This window comes from Pyrus communis, chromosome 4, assembly GCF_963583255.1.
Source record: "Pyrus communis chromosome 4, drPyrComm1.1, whole genome shotgun sequence".
Classification (NCBI taxonomy): Eukaryota; Viridiplantae; Streptophyta; class Magnoliopsida; order Rosales; family Rosaceae; genus Pyrus; species Pyrus communis.
In genome coordinates this window covers 4,489,994-4,507,984 of record NC_084806.1, presented here as the reverse complement: position 1 = coordinate 4,507,984, position 17,991 = coordinate 4,489,994, and the positions used below count along the sequence as shown (strand labels likewise).

Here is a 17,991-nt window from a genome sequence, read left to right as displayed (position 1 = left end):
CTACATTTTGTTTTTCTGTTTATCCATCTATACAATTAAGAATATTTTCTGGCCTCTTCTTCGGCATCTTTTAAAATTGCTATTATCTGGTATAGCTAGATTAATTGCTCTAAATTTATAATGAAGGAAAAATTGCCAAAATTTTCATATCCTTGTTATTACCTTCAAACCCTACTTTAGTTTCGTCTTTAACCATCCAAAAGATATATATAATTTGGAAAAAAGTAGCTAGCTTGAAACTGAATCATGGGTTTGAGGAGAAGTGTGTTATCAATCGATGCTTCCTTTATTTGCACTCAATTCATTATTCTTACCAATTGATGATTTTTTTTTTTTTTTATTCGGTTGAAATCAGTTGATGATTCCTTTATTAACTTGTTCAATTGAAGGACTAACAAAAAAGTTGAGTATAACTGTATAAGTGGAGAAAATGTAGTAGTGTGAAAATCATTTAACAATAAAATCACGTGATAGCTAGGGTTTATTTACCTTTTTTATTTAAATTTTACTTCATATACTTCAATATTATAACACCAACCTAAACCATTAGCAAGATCGGAATTTGTAGTAAAAATAGATAAGTAGCGTATGGAAATATAAGAATTTTTCCTCTTCATATTTGGGGATCATATATTCTCGAGTGCAACAAATGAGTTTGACTGTATCATTTAGAGTAAATTGTAGTAATGGTCCCTCAACTTTAATTTAATTGGAGCAATGGTCCCTCAACTAAAAATTCATTACCATTGGTCTCTCAACTCATCAAAATGTGTGGCTATGGTCATTTCGTCAAGTTCGTCAAAATTTTGTCAAAATGAGTTATGTTGAAAGGATCATTGCTACAATTGGGATCCCTCAACTCATCACAACGTGTAGTTATGGTCATTTTCACCAACTTTGTCAAAATTTTGTTAAAATGAGTTATGTTGGAAGGATCATTGCTACAATTGGGTTAAGATTTAAGGGACTATTGCTCCAATTGAGTTAAAGTTAAGGGACCAATGGTAATGGATTTTTAGTTGATGAACCATAGTTGCACGTTTTGATGAGTTGAGAGACTAATGGTAATGGATTTTTGGTTAATGGACCATTGCTCCAATTTACTCTTCTTTAAAGGTGGACCCACAAATTATTAGTTATTGGGATTGCATGTATGCAGGTGACTGTCATCTATTGATGTGCTGATAAACTTGATATAATTAACAGTTGACCGCTATTCATGTTTTATCATAACGACTATCAGACTGTAAACTGTATTTCTCACTATAATTAACAATTGATTGTCATCCACACTCTTGTAATGATTCTCGGACTGTAGTTGCATTTCTCATTATATACCAACCATTGTGGGGGACCAAAACGAAGAACGCCCTTGGCCTCAGGGCTTAGACTAATGGGGCAAAATGACCATGAACAATGGATCCGCCGGACTCTTGGAGGTTCCGGAATTCACAGTTCACACGTGGGTCGTCTCCAAAGTCAGTTCAAAAAAGAATTCAACCATATGCATGCAGTCAAAAACCCTAGCATGCACCCCAGATCACTGGATCATGCACACACACTGGATACCAACACCAAGATATTGCTCTGAGTGATTAATGATAGTAACGAGAACAATACTGGTTCTGCATACGATGAAATTCTTTGTGTGGTGATCTGTGCTTAGCATGGAGATAAGGATGTACGTAGGTACTTTTAGTTAGGGTTACGACAAAAAGGGTAGACTTTTTCATTTGTCTCGCTGTCTTATGTATTTATAAAGACGTTTTTTATATCCAATTTCTACGTACCAAACAAAAAATATATAAATATTTTTGGGACGTTTATTTATGGATTGCTGTCTAACTCCATGCTCTAACCCAGAGTTTTTGCCTACATGTATGATGTGATGTATGCATTCAAAGCAATAGCGTGAATTGAACACACATATGAGGTCATTGTGAACTAAAGACAGGTCCATTATTCAAAGCAATGGCGTGAATTGAACACACATATGATGTCATTGTGACGGGGAAAAAGGAGAAATACAAAAATGAAAATTTTGTTGACCATTCAGACACACTTACTCATAGAACATCTTCAGGACCAAAATGTTTGGGTGTGAATGAATTGTTTTTTTTTTTTTTTTTTGAAAACCTTGACGGTATGAGGAAAATTTTATTGATAACGAAAAAAAAAAGTTACACCTAATCAGGGAAAACATAAATCTCACCTCTCATAAAATGGAGATAACAAAAACAATATACGAAAAAGAAGGTGCGGGACATAAACCTTACCCATTTAGAAATAAACAAGAAAGATACAAAGAAAATGTTTGGGGGGGGGGGGGGGGGGGAGGGAGGACATGAAACCTAACCCCTCTGAAACCAAACATAAAGATCTAAACCTTCAAAACAAGTTGAGCAACACCACACAGTTAGGAAAGAAAACAAGAAAGTGAGACAAACATGGACGCCAAAATGCACATTAATTTGAGAAGTGGTAGCCATGCAAGCCAACAGAGTTTGGAAACAATGCAGCACGAGCCGTCGGCGAAGGAAAATCATGTTAAGTTAAAGTTGGACAAGACAAACCCATGTTAGCAAAATTGCCCACAACAAAAAATCCTTCCCGATATATATGAAATGCGTATAAAGTAATTTTCCAAATGCAGTCCAAACAAATAGACCATTGCATACGAAGAGACCAAGGATGATCAAAAATAGACAATTGAAAAGCAAAAATAACACTAGAGCTGTTACTTTCCAACCAAAGATAATGTTAACCCAACTAATATGAAAACTTTACCCCAATAATAATTTTAGATAATTGTGCAAAAAAAAAAAAAAAAAGAGTTGCAATAACCAATCTATTGGTAGAAACCACCAAGAAAATGACTGTGGTAGTTCCTGAAAACTCCTCCACAAGCAGCAGAATTTTTATTAGACAAACCATTTGTATTAAGTTTAATCCAAGGAAACCAATGAGGAGACCAAAGGACATGAAGAATAGTAGGCACCTTGTGAGAGATAGGTTGGATCCCCAATAAAGAATGATTCGAGTGTCAAAACCTTGAGAGTAACCAAGAATAAACTTTCCACTGTGAACAATCTCAAAATTGATAATAATTGCAAATATTGTATGGACTTGGAGAATATTTAATAAGTAGCTACCCATATTGTAATATAAGTAGACATAATTTTTGCAAATGATATAAAAAGAGGTGAATTTTACACTTTTTAACTTCTTATAAACTATTTTTATTTCTTGCCGGCAAATTAAATATGTCAAACAAAAATAACAGATATAATTAAATAAGGATGTGTAAGAAATTGAAAAAATAAGAGTTTTGTCATTATCTAAAAGGAACGGGTTCACAAGCTCAACTACCCATATGATGTCGTACTTGAGAAATGATGTATATTAACACAATTCTTAGCATATCGGGAAATACAGACAATAGTTTAGATGAGTTGTGACAAACAACTCGACACACAAAATTACGTAAACGCCAGGTTTGCTCAAACTCTCATGGAACGTCACCCGTCAATGATCAGTTAATGAACAAGATCTTACATGGATGATCTGGTGTTGATAATAATCTTCCACGTTGCACTATGGATTTCTTACCTATTTGAGATATTATTACTTTATTTCTTACCAGACTGACCTTAATCATTTGTTATCATATGTTGTAAATTGCGATGCGGCCACAATTGCAGTCAAAGATGGATATATATAGTAGATTACTTGTGAATAAAGTGATGTGGATATCATTTTCCAGATAGTCTTCCTTCCTTTTTCCATATAAAAATTTAACAATTTATTTATAATACGATAAAAACGTATTTGATTCCGAAATACTTTTGAGCATTTTCCGTTCAACTTAAAATATGACATATTGTCGTGTTCAAAGATTTTTCAACAAAATATGGTCTCATAGTCTGTCTCGTGACGTTAATTTAATTTTTGACCCACACGCATAATCCTAAAAAATAGTTTTCATCATTTTCCGTTCAACTTAAAATGTGATATATTGTCATGTTCAAAGATTTTCAATAAAATCTAGTTTTGTAGTCTGTATTGTGATATTAATTTAATTGTTGACTAGCCTTTTGCCGTGATTCTGAAAAATAGTTTTGATCATTTCCCATTCAACTTAAAATATGATATATTGTCACGTTCAAAGAATTTTCAAGAAAATTTAGTTCCGTAGTCTATATTTTGATGTTAATTTAATTGTTGACTAGCCTTTTGCCACATGCTCACACGTACAACAATTTGTTATTTTACATGTTATTCGTTACTTGTAATTTTATTCTTTTTATTTTGTTGGAGGATGTTTTTGAAATTATGATGATTCACCCTTTTTGCCTTCCGGCTTTGTATATGTAGATGACCAATTAGCGTAACTAGGTCATTCTTGTGATAAATTATGTATTTGGTTTTCCAATTTTCCTTTTAGCAGTTGGTATAAAAATTATGAATCATAGAAATTAGGAATATATATAAGGGATCATATATTATATAAAATCATAGAATAAAAAAAGAAAGGAAGATATTAAGTATACTTCATGATACGTAGAATATATGCCTAGAGATAAATTGATTAATTGCAGTTGCATATCCAAACTTCCCAGAATCGTATCCAAACGGCATTTGATTTGAACTGATATGTATCAACAGTGCTGTCTTTGTTGAACAGTGACCTCCAGTCAAAGTAACGCGACAGCTAGGGTTACTTGCTTATCGTGACTTACGAGAGGCCACAACCCACAAGTTGAAAATTACTGTCAAAAACTTTAGAAGAAGGGAAACCCCGTGTTGTTTCTGCTCATTAACCTACTTGCATGTCTCTTTCAGTTTTGCATCTTTTCATGTTAAGGAAAATAAACCAGTTAATAAATAAACACGAGCTACATAATGCAATGTCTTCTCACCGTGCATGTGTTTAAACCTAATTTGTATGTTTTGTTTATTTAACATTATCTGACTTTTAGTCAAATTTTGAGAATATCGAGTTCTCAACTAATTTATTTTTCATCATCTTAGTGTAAATAAACCGTTTGTATAAAAAAATTAGTTGACTTTTAATTTAAATTTTAGAGGAGTTTTGAACGTAGACCAACTTAATCTTACCCATCATCTTATTTACCCTACCTACTAGCTAGGCTAATTCCAGTGTGGTTTACTGTTATGTAAAAAAGAGTTGGATTCTTATCGTAAGTACTCTGTTTGAATTTGAGTTTAAACCCACAGGGCTTCTAATAGAACTAACAACATGAGTAATGCTCGGGAAACATGCCATTTATATAAATTATATTTTGTAAATCAGATAACGTGGTTGTTGATAGATTGGATTATTACTTAAATATTGATCAACGTATTTATTTTTGTATTAGTGACACATCACATAATTTATATGTTTGGTCTAAAAATTAGTTTACCTACCATTCAATTTCAAACAACACATATTGTTAATTAAGTAGAAAGTTATATTTGAACGTCATAAAATTTATAATGCAAGCTCTGATTTTAAGAGACATGTACGTAGTTTGAGGTTAAAATTTACTTAATATATTTATTGTGATATGTACGAAGAATCGGACTGTTGCAAGTTATAGAAACAAAACCTAATTTTGTATAACTATGAAATTGATTCCCAATGCCTCCCCAATGTTTTCATCTGGATACGTGTTTTCTCCAACTCCAAGCAAAGACCTTGGTCCACAGAACACTGAATTGAAGTCGTGGTAGAGACCAGAGCAGCACACTCTCAGACTCTCACAGGTCAGATAATCAAAATGCGACCACATTCTCTGTCGGCCCTTGGCCGTTGTGTGTGCGTGCGCGTGTATATATGCACAAAAAGAGATCAAGTTTTTTCATAAAGCTGATGATTGAATGCATATCTTTGTGAACGTGGGGAATACTATATATAGATTCCACTTTTTAATAATGGACTATATGATCATTTTCAACCATGTTTCACCCTAATTGTACGAAAGTTTTGTCAGATAAAGATATATAATATATGAAAAAAAATGTTAGATCTACAAAATTTTATTGACCTAGCGGTTCAGGCAACAATTTATAAAATAGATAATCTCGATACTATTATATATATTATCTTATTTGCATTAGGACAAATAAATCCGCTGTCGTAGCACTAGCAGTTGATGAGTATAAGACCGATGACTTGTGAGCCTTTGTTGATGGTAGGTATCAAGTAAGTCGTTAAAAAGCTAAAATTTTGACTGACCTTCAATTTTCCATCACTAATCTTTTACTCACAAATGTCCAAAAGCATTGTGATAATGCCATATGTTTAAGCTCCACTCTGTCATGCAACTTGGATTTCCATCTGTCAGGGGATCTATAATTTAAGTAAGTTGATCGTTATGCTTGTGTTGAAGATTAAAAGAACAGAGAATATGTTCTTTATTTATTTTTTATTTTGTACATTTGAATGGAGAGCTAGTAACAGTCGAAAGAGGATCATATATATATATATATGTGTGTGTGTGTGTGTGTGTATTGAGCACCCTTTTAACATCGCCATTCTGTGACAACCTACATACCATAATTAGGAAGGTGAGGCACCAACACCTTTACATTAATATATAGTTTGGTGATCAAACATTACAAGGGATACCCTAAAGTTTTTGGCTCATATTTTTCTTCTTTTTTGGATGATTTGATGCTTCCCTATCTCTTTGTCTAAGAAATATATATATATATATATATATATATATATATATATATATATATACACAACTTCTGTAAAACCAAAGCATATCTATTTCTAAAAGTTAAATTCTTATACTACATATTAATAAAACATTATTTGTTAACTCAGAATCAATAAAAATACTATTATACCCTTTCATGCATAATTGAAAGAAAATATCAGAAAATTCATGGGCGTTAAAGTAATTTTACATAAAAAAATTTACCTTTTTTTTAATCTCTCCCACATTGTCGTTAAAGCATGTTTCTAATTTTATAAAAAGTATAAAAATAACTCACATTTCTCTCTCTCTCTCTCTCTCTCTCTCTCTCTCTCTCTCTCTCTCTCTCTCTCTCTCTCTCTCTCTCTCTCTCTCTCTCTCTCTCTCTCTTTTTCTCCATCACATTTATCTCCAACTTCTCTCTCTTCCATGATATATTTTTTATTTCTTTTTAAATTTTTTATATTTAAACACACAGTACCAGGCTCCATCTAATATTTACTAATAGAACTTGCTGTAATTTTTCAGTCAAAAATAAAATTAAGGGACACTAATTAGACAATAAAAGCATCTCCAAAAGAGATTTAAAAAGCAAAAAAAAAAACAAAAAAAAAACAACACAAGTGTTGTCCAAGTCATGACATGGATTGGCAACAAAGGGGCTGCTAAATTTGATAGCAGCTTCAATTAATTTTTACTTAATTATTAAATTTTTTTTATTAAATTTTTATTGGTTTAAACATTTATCAAGGTGATTGTTAATTGACCGTGCTTTTTATTGGTTTAAAGCATTTACTATAATCTGAAATTTATGTTTATAAGTTGACATATTGAATAGAAAGAAAAACATTAAACAATGTCAAAGTATCACTAGCCTATAAATTTAATATGATCTAAGACCTATAAAGTTAAAAAATACGTGCTTACATACGAAGAATTCTTATGCAAGTTACAATTTAATATGTATACACAAATTAATAAAATTACTTTTAAAAGGGTCTATTGACTTTTAGATGTAAAGACTAAACAGTACTAATCTAATCTTCATTAATTTAAAGGGTCTGTTGACTCAAGACCATTCTCTCCCCAAGTTGGGACTCCTTCCCTCCTATCCTTCACAACTCTTTAAATCTCCCACCAGTCACCGCTCTTTATTTCTAATCAAACTCCTCTGGCACCAGGGATTCGATCCAAATTAAACTGAAACCCCCCACCCCCACTCCTCAGAGTGGGAAAAAAAAAGGAGGACGCACAAGAGAGAAAATGGTGGGTTCCTCCTCTGTTTTTTCTCCTTTTTCTTCCTTTCATGCTGCTTTTTCTTTATTGCAATTATGCCTCATGAATTTTGGTAATGGTTCCTGTAGGAGCAAGAACAGCATCTCAGCACCAGATGGGAAGGCTATGTTGACTGGAGAAGCCGATCTGCAATCAGAGGCCGGCATGGTGGCATGCTTGCTTCCTCGTTTGTGCTGGGTATGTTCCCTAATTCTATAGTCCCGTTCTCTTGGCCAACTGATCACCTGGGTATATGTATACCCTTGGATTTCACATGAGGATTGAGACTAGCTAAAACATAGAAAGCACGTTCATTCATTCTCCACCCTTGATATCAAATTCAAGGGTGAGTGATGATTCATTTGTTGGTCACCTGATGAACAACAGAACATTTCTACCTAATCCTGATCACTCCAATCCCCAAAACAAAGAATCGGGCTTTTGAAATCATTGATGATGTTGTATTTCTAAGTTTTTGGTGGTTTTTTTCACTGATTTTGCTGCGTTTTGTGTGTGTTGTTATCCATATGTATTTAGTGGCCGAGGTATTGGAGAACTTGGCATATCTGGCAAATGCAAGCAACTTGGTCAGGTACCTATCGGACTACATGCATTTATCTCCGTCCAAAGCGGCAAACGATGTCACAGATTTCATGGGCACCGCCTTCCTTCTGGCCCTTCTCGGTGGTTTCTTATCCGACGCCTTTTTCACAACTTATCACATCTACCTGATAAGTACAGTTATTGAATTTCTGGTAAATACAGTTTCCAGTCCCCCTCTCTCTCTCTCTCTCTCTCTCTCTCTCCTCTCTCTCACCGTTTTTTTTGGTTACTTCTGCTTGCAACTTTCTCTTTCCTTTTTCTGTTTTCAGTTACAAGCTTTATCTTGCTCTTTTGTTAGTTGCTCTGTATATGTTGAAATCTGCACATCTCTATGCATTTCTTCCATTCCTTTCCCCTTACCTTTTGCATCATACATCATATTTTTAAGACTACTAATTCTAAATAATATTTATATATATATGTATGTATATGTGTGTGTGTGTGTGTGTATATATATGTATATATGGTTCTCTCGAGGGAGTCCAAAGGGCCGTAGCTTGCAAGATCACGTTTCAGTCGGAACTGAGTCTATGCGAGCTGGGTTGGAAGCAAGCGCCATAAAACCCTCAGCCTCTCAGGAATTGAAAACCGTATGGATATATTGGATAAAGCATAATTTATTGTGGTCAATGAGTTCACTTGGTTGCAGTTGAGGCCTAGAGAAAATATATCACTATACTTCTTTCTTTTTTTCATGGGAAAAACGTAATAGCCTTATTAAGTTAATAAGGAGAAATTCTTACATATAGTGCAGGATGGCAAGACCGGTATTAGAGACACACTTTCGGTTACACATTAGAATCTCTTATTATAGTCACTGTGATCTTCAGATAGGATTTGTTAGGCAACAAAGTCAAAGTTAGGGGCCATAGTAATCTAATATTATGAGTTTTAATAATCAAGTTGGATTTTTATAAAATTACATGTAATTTTACTCGCAAAAGTTGTCTAATTCCATACTAGCCTAGAATTTTTTTTTGGCAAAATTAGCTTATCTCGAACAAGAAAGAAACATAGCTCACTCCTATAGATTTTCCTAGCTCCACCTTTGTCCCTATGACAATGTATCATTTGTATTAAACATCACGATAACAGGTATCATATAAATTGCTTTCAAAATTGAGGGCCATGTATGGCTATGCATTTGTTGTCTCATATCATGCCATGACAATGAGAAACTTCGATTACTCAATTTCAGCTTGACAGCAACGCATGCATTAATACAATCTATCTTTGTCTTCTCCCTTGACAATCTTGTCTTTGCTTAGACTTGCTTGATAGAAACACTACGCAGTACTACATGATAAAATCTCACTCTTATCACCCATTAGTGTACCACCTCCACCCATGTGCCGGCCCTTTTTCTGCCACGTACACCCATGTTTTGGGAAACATGATTGGACCAAGTAAATTCAATCATATACATGATAGATGAAAGACCCATACCCAACATTAAATTTCCTTATTTTGGATCTCCTATAACCATGCAAGAGGAAAGTTTTTTCAAATCCGACGGCGGTGTCTTCTGTCCAAATTCACTGAACCACGTGTGTGGTTACAGATCTGATAAGGAGCCGGAGCCGGAGAGATGTGAAATTCGATAAAATGTGCATCAAATTAGGGCCATCAATCATGGTTTTTAGGATAAGTAAGACCCCAAAAACATTTTTTTCATGTGTAGTGACAGTTCATACAGCAAGTCCTTGTTTGTGCAGAACGTCCAAAAATTGTAGTGGGGATTCAACACGTGGATGTGGGACCCAATTTTTTAAGGTTTCCTTGTTTGCTTATTGGATTTATCACATCTGTACAATGCCATTTCTCAATTTTTTTTCCTCCCCAATGAAAAGGATACATTGAAATTTTTGGGGCTTATTGTTGATGGAACATGCTGAAACTTTATAACTCTTATATTGGTCACTTTGAAGGGTGTGGAGCCCATTGTTTGTGGCCCAATCATGTCCTACATCAGCTGGTGACCTGATAGGTCTCTAGCAGCAAGATATGAGACAAAGGCCCAACATATGCCATGTGAATAGGCCAGCGCCCAGGCCCACCATACAGGGACAAAACCCAAATTCACAACTTCAACGAGGCGATATTCCAAATTAGTCTAATTTACAGAGAAGAAGGTCAAAAGCGGGTGCCAAGGGCAAACCTATTGTCCTTACCGACCAAGCTAACTCACATCTGCACCAAAATCACAGAATTTGAGAATTTAACTTCTTTAACTTGAAAATGTTTTATTCTTTTGCTTAATGTTTATCTGTCTTATTAACCAATTCAAATTTCCAACATCGTCAGGGTTTGATCCTACTCACAGTGCAAGCTCGCTTACCTTCACTGAAGCCACCACCGTGCACTCAAGGCAGCCTCGACGATCCATGCCAAGAAGTCGAAGGCGGAAAAGCTGCCATGTTGTTCCTAGGCCTGTATCTGGTGGCACTGGGGGTCGGAGGGATAAAGGGCTCCTTACCCTCACATGGTGCGGAGCAATTTGACGAGAGCACTCCACAAGGAAGGAAGCAGAGATCAACCTTCTTCAACTACTTTATCTTCTGCCTCTCTTGCGGCGGCCTGATTGCGGTGACACTGGTAGTGTGGATTGAAGACAACAAAGGGTGGGAATGGGGTTTTGGAATTGCCACCATTAGCATATTTTTGTCTATACCGGTGTTTCTTGCTGGTTCCGCTCTCTACCGGAACAAGATACCAAATGGAAGTCCCCTAACAACCATTTTTAAGGTAAGAAAAAATTAAGACAATATGCACAACTTCCATGTAAATTCTAATTTTCGTGATAACATAAATTACACATTACTAATATGCCAGGGAGATCTACAGGTACAAATGATATTCTACTTTAAACTAATCTAAAATGTTGGGAGGGGCCTAAACATCTAAAAGGTTGCTTGAATTCCATGTAAAATAATTTAATTTGTGTTGTTATTGAGCAGGTTTTGATTGCTGCCACACTTCACAGCTGTGTGACCAAAAGTCCAAGCAATGCCATTGTAAGCATGACTCCAAGCCCTTCTTCTTCAACCCCAATTGCCCACGCGGTATCGGAATCAAACACCGCGGAGAAGGAGAATTACGCCACTCATGATCAAACTCCAACAGAAAGCCTCAAGTTCCTAAACAGAGCAGTTCTAGTGAACAAGCCAGTCCATGATAAACTACATTGCACCGTGAAGCAAGTCGAAGAAGTCAAAATCGTGCTTAAAATCTTTCCAATTTTCGCGTGCACAATCATGCTCAACTGCTGCTTAGCTCAGCTCTCAACATTCTCCGTCCAACAAGCCGCAACAATGGACACAAAGCTCGGCTCTCTAAAAGTCCCGCCGGCCTCCCTCCCCATCTTCCCCGTACTCTTCATCATGATCCTAGCGCCAGTCTACGACTTCTTCATCATCCCTTTCGCACGTAAGGCCACAAAATCCGAAATGGGGATCACCCACTTGCAGCGCATAGGGACCGGCCTAGCCCTTTCCATCGTTGCCATGGCAATAGCAGCCCTTGTCGAGATCAAGCGCAAGCGTGTAGCGACCAACTCCGGGATGCTCGACTCAACCGAGCCGCTCCCGATCACGTTCTTTTGGATTGCGCTGCAGTACTTGTTCCTGGGGTCGGCAGACCTGTTCACGTTGGCCGGACTGTTGGAGTTCTTCTTCACGGAAGCGCCGCAAAGCATGAGGTCTCTGGCCACATCTCTCACTTGGGCATCCTTGGCAATGGGGTATTACCTAAGCTCGGTGATTGTCTCTGTGGTGAATGATGTTTCGGGGAAGTACTCCGAGCGCAAATGGCTGGCTGGTAAAAAGCTGAATCAATACCACCTGGAGAGATTCTATTGGCTCATGTGCGTGCTGAGTGGATTGAATTTCTTGCACTATCTTTTCTGGGCGGTCAGATACAAATACAGATCAACGAGAATAAATAAGTAAAACAAGATAGCATCTTACATGGCATGGGTACGCTACCACTACAGTTTATATGGACAAAAACTTAACATGTCTATGTATTATTGACATGGGACGTTCCCGTGCCGTGAGAGTACTCAGCAAAAGAGTTGTTTTTGGGAGGATCATAATTAAGATGTGGCATGGTGATCATAACCTGCAAGACAACTGCTTGGACTGTAAATATGATGGCCAAAATGGGGTTTAAGCGCAGTTTTTTTTTTTTTTTTTTTTTTTTTTTTTAATCATGTGATCTTAAGTTATCTGTCCTAGTAGAAATATGTAGTAGCTTGGTTCATGTTGTGAGATTGGAAATGGTCCGATGGAATATGTGTCGTGCTTTTGGAAGCAACATGTGCTCTTTTTTTTTTAAGGATAATAAACAGAGGATTTGTCGAAACTAACCTATCAGTGAAGGTTATAAGGGGAGGGGACCTACACTGGCTATAGTACGCAAGCTGGAACTAACACTTCAAATAGGATCGTATAGATTCTCGTATCAAAAAAGTAGAGAACCTTGAATGAAACGCTGACTTGGTCGAATAATTCTTTATAGATGATTATATTATGATTATTATTAATGTTAAGGATTAATGCATTAAACCAACGCAGTAATTAACAATAAAATCACACAATAATTATGTTTAACTGATTCCATTTCTCTAGGTCACCTTCATTTCAATTCTCAATAATCCCGAAAAGAATAATCCTAAATTACTCCTCCAAAAATACAAATTAATGTTGGCCAATGAATGGCATTCACTGCACTCGAACCCAGACACCGTGGCTGGGAGTGCCAGCGTGGACAAGAAACAGCAAGTAGTATCCAGGTGGGGCCACCGTGTTCTTCGGTGGGCCATACGCCGTAATCTTGTAAGCAGTCGTCGACAGGGGCTCCAGGAGTGCCACGTCCAAAACCACCATCCTCTGATTCATTGCGAACGAGTGCGTAGTAAACGACGGCGTTACCAGCGCCACCGAAATCCCGGGATCCGCCCGGTACACGGATAAAACAAAGGTAACAGAAAACTCCTGCCCGTACGATACCGTATCGTCCCTCGTTTCGACGGACAGGATCGACGGCCGCAAGGGAGCGAAGAGTGGGCCCAGGTACGGCGGGTGGAACGCCTGCAGGCTGAGATCAGTGGGAAAAGCTCTCCTGAAGTTGTACTCATTGTGCGGGTTGCTGCCGCCCACCAATATTTTGCCATCTGGCACAAGAATAGCGGCGGAGTGGTACATTCTTGGAATGCTGCTCGGGTTCAGCACCACGAATCTCCGGTCCGGATCCGATTCGTAGGTCCGGTACAAGACCGGGTTGAAAACCGGATTTTCAGCGGCGTCCCAGCCTGCCGTCCCGTTCGATGCGCCGTTGATGATGATGACGTCACCAGTAGGCAGTAGCAGCATGTCGGACATGACACGTGGCATGGGCATTTCCTCCATGACCCATTTCGGATGCGGGTCGGACAACTTTATCCGACCGCAGCTGTTGGAGGCGCCGACGTGTATTTTATTTTTCGACAAGTTAAAAGCGCCGGGAAGCGCCCCGCCACATATCAAGATTTCAACTTCGGGCAGACCCGACCCGGACAAGACCCCGTTCATTTTAAGCGGGAGGAGGACGGAGGACCCCGTACTGGGATAGTTCCGCTTGACGGCGACGGGCATACCGGGGAGTTCCTTAACAATCCGGTTGTTACTGTGATCAAACAAGATTGACCGGTTGTTTGCAAAGATGAAGAGGTTCCCGTCGGGCAAAAGGTGCAAGAACGGGTAAAGATTGTTCTCCTCGCCCTGGTCGTTGGTCTCCGCCAAGAACCGGAAGTGGAACAACTCGTCGTTCGACTCGTCGTTTTTCTTGGGGTAGAATTCGTAGGTGAAGGCTTTTCTTCCTCCCACGACAATGACGCGTCCGTCGGGGAGTATCTGGTTGGATGCGTACCAGCGGCGGTCGGAGAGGTTTGTCGGGAGCTCGGCCCATTTACAGCTGTCGTCGTCGCAGGGGGAGAATGTGCGGATTCTTCGGATGCCGTTGTCGCCGTATCCGCCTGTTTGGACGAGGGTACCGTTGGCATCGAGAGCGCCGGAGGAGCACCAGGTCTCGGAGGCGACGAAGAGGGGGCGGAATGTGTCGGTGGCGAGGTCGTAGATGAGGGAGTGGGCGGTGCAGTCATTTATGGTCCTGTTGTGGAAGAGGTAATGACGGCAGGCGGAACCGTCGGGGAGGGAGAGGTTAGAAGGGCCCATATCGGTCCAGTCGAAGATAATGACTTTGTCGTTTTTGAGGAGCTGCATGTGCATGGCCGAGACGCCAATGCTCTTTTGCAAAAGAACCCACTCGCCGCCGTCGGATACATTACTAATTTTCGTCGTACTGGAGGGTAGCGACGTGGTCAGGGATAAGTATTCGGAATGGGAGACGACGAAGAAGCAGGAGAAGAATATGGGGACGAAGCAGGGGATAATGGAGGAGGAGAAAGAAAGGTTCTTGAAAACGGAAGCCATGGTTTCTTGGCTATTGATTCACTGCACTGGAGTGACTCTGAGCTGTGCATGGAGATGGCGGTGGCCGTGTTTTTACCTATTTAGCTCAAAGCGGTAGGTTTTGTTCTGTTCGGAGAGCCCACAGACAGCGTCGTTACTTCTAAACAGGGCTCGTGGGCCGGGCCGGGCCTAACCAATGCGCCCATATATGGGAGGTTTTGGTATAAAATCATTAAGTGGGTGAATCCGAATGGGCGTATTTACCTTTATTGTTTATGGGACACGTTTTTAATTATTTGAAATTACTTTTTCAATTAAAAAGGTTAAGTGAACACTGCGGGGTGCAGAGAACAGGTAATATGAAGTGTGAAGAAGTTGATCTGTCTTCTTATTAACTCTAGCACAAAATGATGAATTATCTTAAGGGCTAGGGTTGTAGCAAAGAGAAATTTTTTTTTTTTGATGGAGATATATGGCTTGTTTGGAACATGGAAGTGATTTTAAATTACTGAAAGTCTGAAAGAGTTTTTAATGAAAATGTTTTTGAAACTAATCTTTAGTAAAAAATCAAGTTTATTCTGGAAAAATATTTTAAGTGCTTTTTAACAAGAAGCACTTTAACTACTTTTTGAACTAATTTCATCAAAAACGTTTTTTTGTCATTTTAATGATACTTACAAACAAGTCTTTAATTAACCACCTAATTTCCATAAGCATTTCAAGTAAGGTTATAAATATCTCTAAAATTATAAAGTATTTGTAAACGAACCACGAGCTGGTAGCCCAGTAAAGAGTGAATTACGAGGCTTCCTTAAAACTAAAAATTAGAGGTCTCGGATTTGAAACCCGATGTTGGTGTGGAAGACAGATTTGTGGCCAAGGGAGGCTAAAATACCTCTGTGAGTCTTCTCGGCTCTCGAAATGGGTGGATAACTGTGACATGTCACCAATTGTCCTCCTTTTTAAGAAAAAAAAATTATTTGTAAACAGGCTTGTAAATAATCAAAAAGAGGTGAAGCACTATATTCTCACGATATTTTAAAATTTTCATAGGTAATTTGAAAATATCAACAATTTTATGGCACGTTTACGTAAGGGTAATCGGAATAAAGAAAGGGAATTAAATTTCGATTACGGAGTATTCTAGTGTTTACTAAATATTTAGGAATAAAAAAAGTGATGGAGCCCACACGAAACAAGGAATCCAATTCCTGAAATTGGAGGAATGGGATTCCCTAGTTTTGTGAGGTATTTGAATTCCCTGAGGGTAAGGGAATCGGGAATGCATCTTTTATTCCTATTATGCCCTCACTTGTTTCTTATTATCCCAACATTGCCCTTCATTTGACACTCATTATGTCATTTTTAATAAATAAATAAAACCTATTTATATATTTTTATATAGATAAATTTATTATATAAATTAAATTAAATTAATTAGTATGAAAATAATTCAATTATGTAAGGGCAATTTAGTCATCAACTTAGTTTTCATTCAGATTAAAGTAAATTAGTAAACAATTTATATGGACTCAACATCATTCTTGCCAACTTTTAATAAATAAATAAAACCTATTTCTATATGCTTATTGACACACCCCGTCCCGAAGGAGGGCATGCTGGCCGTCACGTGAGAGTGACGTAACCATTTACACAGTACGGAAGCTTTAAAGATACAATTTCTAAGATGAAACACCCAAAGGTGAGTCCTAATTTGGTCCATTCTGTCAGAACACCGTTGAATTTCCTCGTAGTCACCACACCTTTGCATTTCTTGAACCTGGAGGGGCGCAAAACAAATTTGAGTGGGTCAGCAAAACGAACGTATTCAAAACCTTCTTTTCTCTTTTGCATATACTAACCCCTCGCCGTAAAACAAGTATAGTTTCCCAGAAATTAACATATATACGTATGTATAGATATGTCAGTCATGCTCAAAGATATATCATTCATGCTCATAAATATGCCATTCATGCTCGAGAATATGCCACAACGGAAACTCATAATCAAATGTAAGTGCTCAAGCGTAATTCACATCAATAACATATAATCTGGCAGCCGGGAGTCACCTAACGTGACCTGTACGGCTGCAGATAGAGCTCCAATCTCAACTCAATATCTGAATCTGCACACAAGTCGGAACCACCTAACGTGGTCTGTACGACAGGCTGGGTGTAATATATATATGCTCTAGTGCTACGATCACGTGAAGCTGTGCGATAAATCGCGGGTCACCTACAAGTCGGAACCACCTAATGTGGTCTGTACGACAGGCTTGCACCTAACTTGGATCCAAGGCGAGCATGCGGTGCTGGTGAACATACACGTGAAGGCTGTGCCCTGGCCTCGGGCGGGAGCACTAACACCGGGGTGCAGATTATGAGCTCTCTAACATCTCAAACTACTACTGCATACAAACATGAATATCACTTACCTGGCACTTACCTGTGCGTCCACAGCACCAAATACACATATATAATTGTATGCCACTACTAATGCATGTGATGATAGTATTTCAATCGTATTCCAAACGTATTTTATACGTATATCAAATGTATTTGAAATGTAGCTTACCTGGGCCTCCTCAGCACCATGCAACAGTATGCATAATTATGGTAATGCACATATTAAAATATGATTCATATATGACAGGATATTTAATTCGCATTTCTTTTAAAATACGTCAAGCATACGTATATATATATACTGAAAAATAACTGCCCAGTCACTGATCACATCGACGTCTCATAGGTCCCTGAACCTCCCCTAGCTTGGTTACATTCTTCCTCTGTAATATTTTCACCTATACAAAAAGTAACCAAATTGACGTTATTTAACGCGCATACACCAAATATTCGTCCATAACTTTCTCATACGTTGCTCAATTTGGGTGTATGAATATACCACGGTGATCTACACGACGTCACGAACGCGTGACAATTTTCAGAACTCAA

At 38.0% G+C, this 17,991-nt stretch overlaps 2 protein-coding genes across 2 annotated transcripts; one reads left to right on the top strand and one right to left on the bottom strand.

Annotated features, from left to right (window-relative positions):
• The first annotated feature begins 7,815 nt into the window (after window positions 1-7,815).
• On the top strand, window positions 7,816-12,785 carry LOC137731803 (protein NRT1/ PTR FAMILY 4.6-like). Its single transcript, XM_068471028.1, has 5 exons — window positions 7,816-7,976; window positions 8,075-8,183; window positions 8,523-8,740; window positions 10,893-11,333; window positions 11,546-12,785. The coding sequence occupies exons 1-5, from the start codon at window positions 7,974-7,976 to the stop codon at window positions 12,533-12,535; spliced, it is 1,761 nt and encodes a 586-aa protein (XP_068327129.1). The 5' UTR covers window positions 7,816-7,973; the 3' UTR covers window positions 12,536-12,785.
• A 524-nt stretch (window positions 12,786-13,309) lies between these two features.
• On the bottom strand, window positions 13,310-15,058 carry LOC137730747 (aldehyde oxidase GLOX). Its single transcript, XM_068469707.1, has one exon. It carries the CDS (start codon window positions 15,056-15,058, stop codon window positions 13,310-13,312), a length of 1,749 nt encoding a protein of 582 aa, XP_068325808.1.
• Window positions 15,059-17,991: the final 2,933 nt, after the last annotated feature.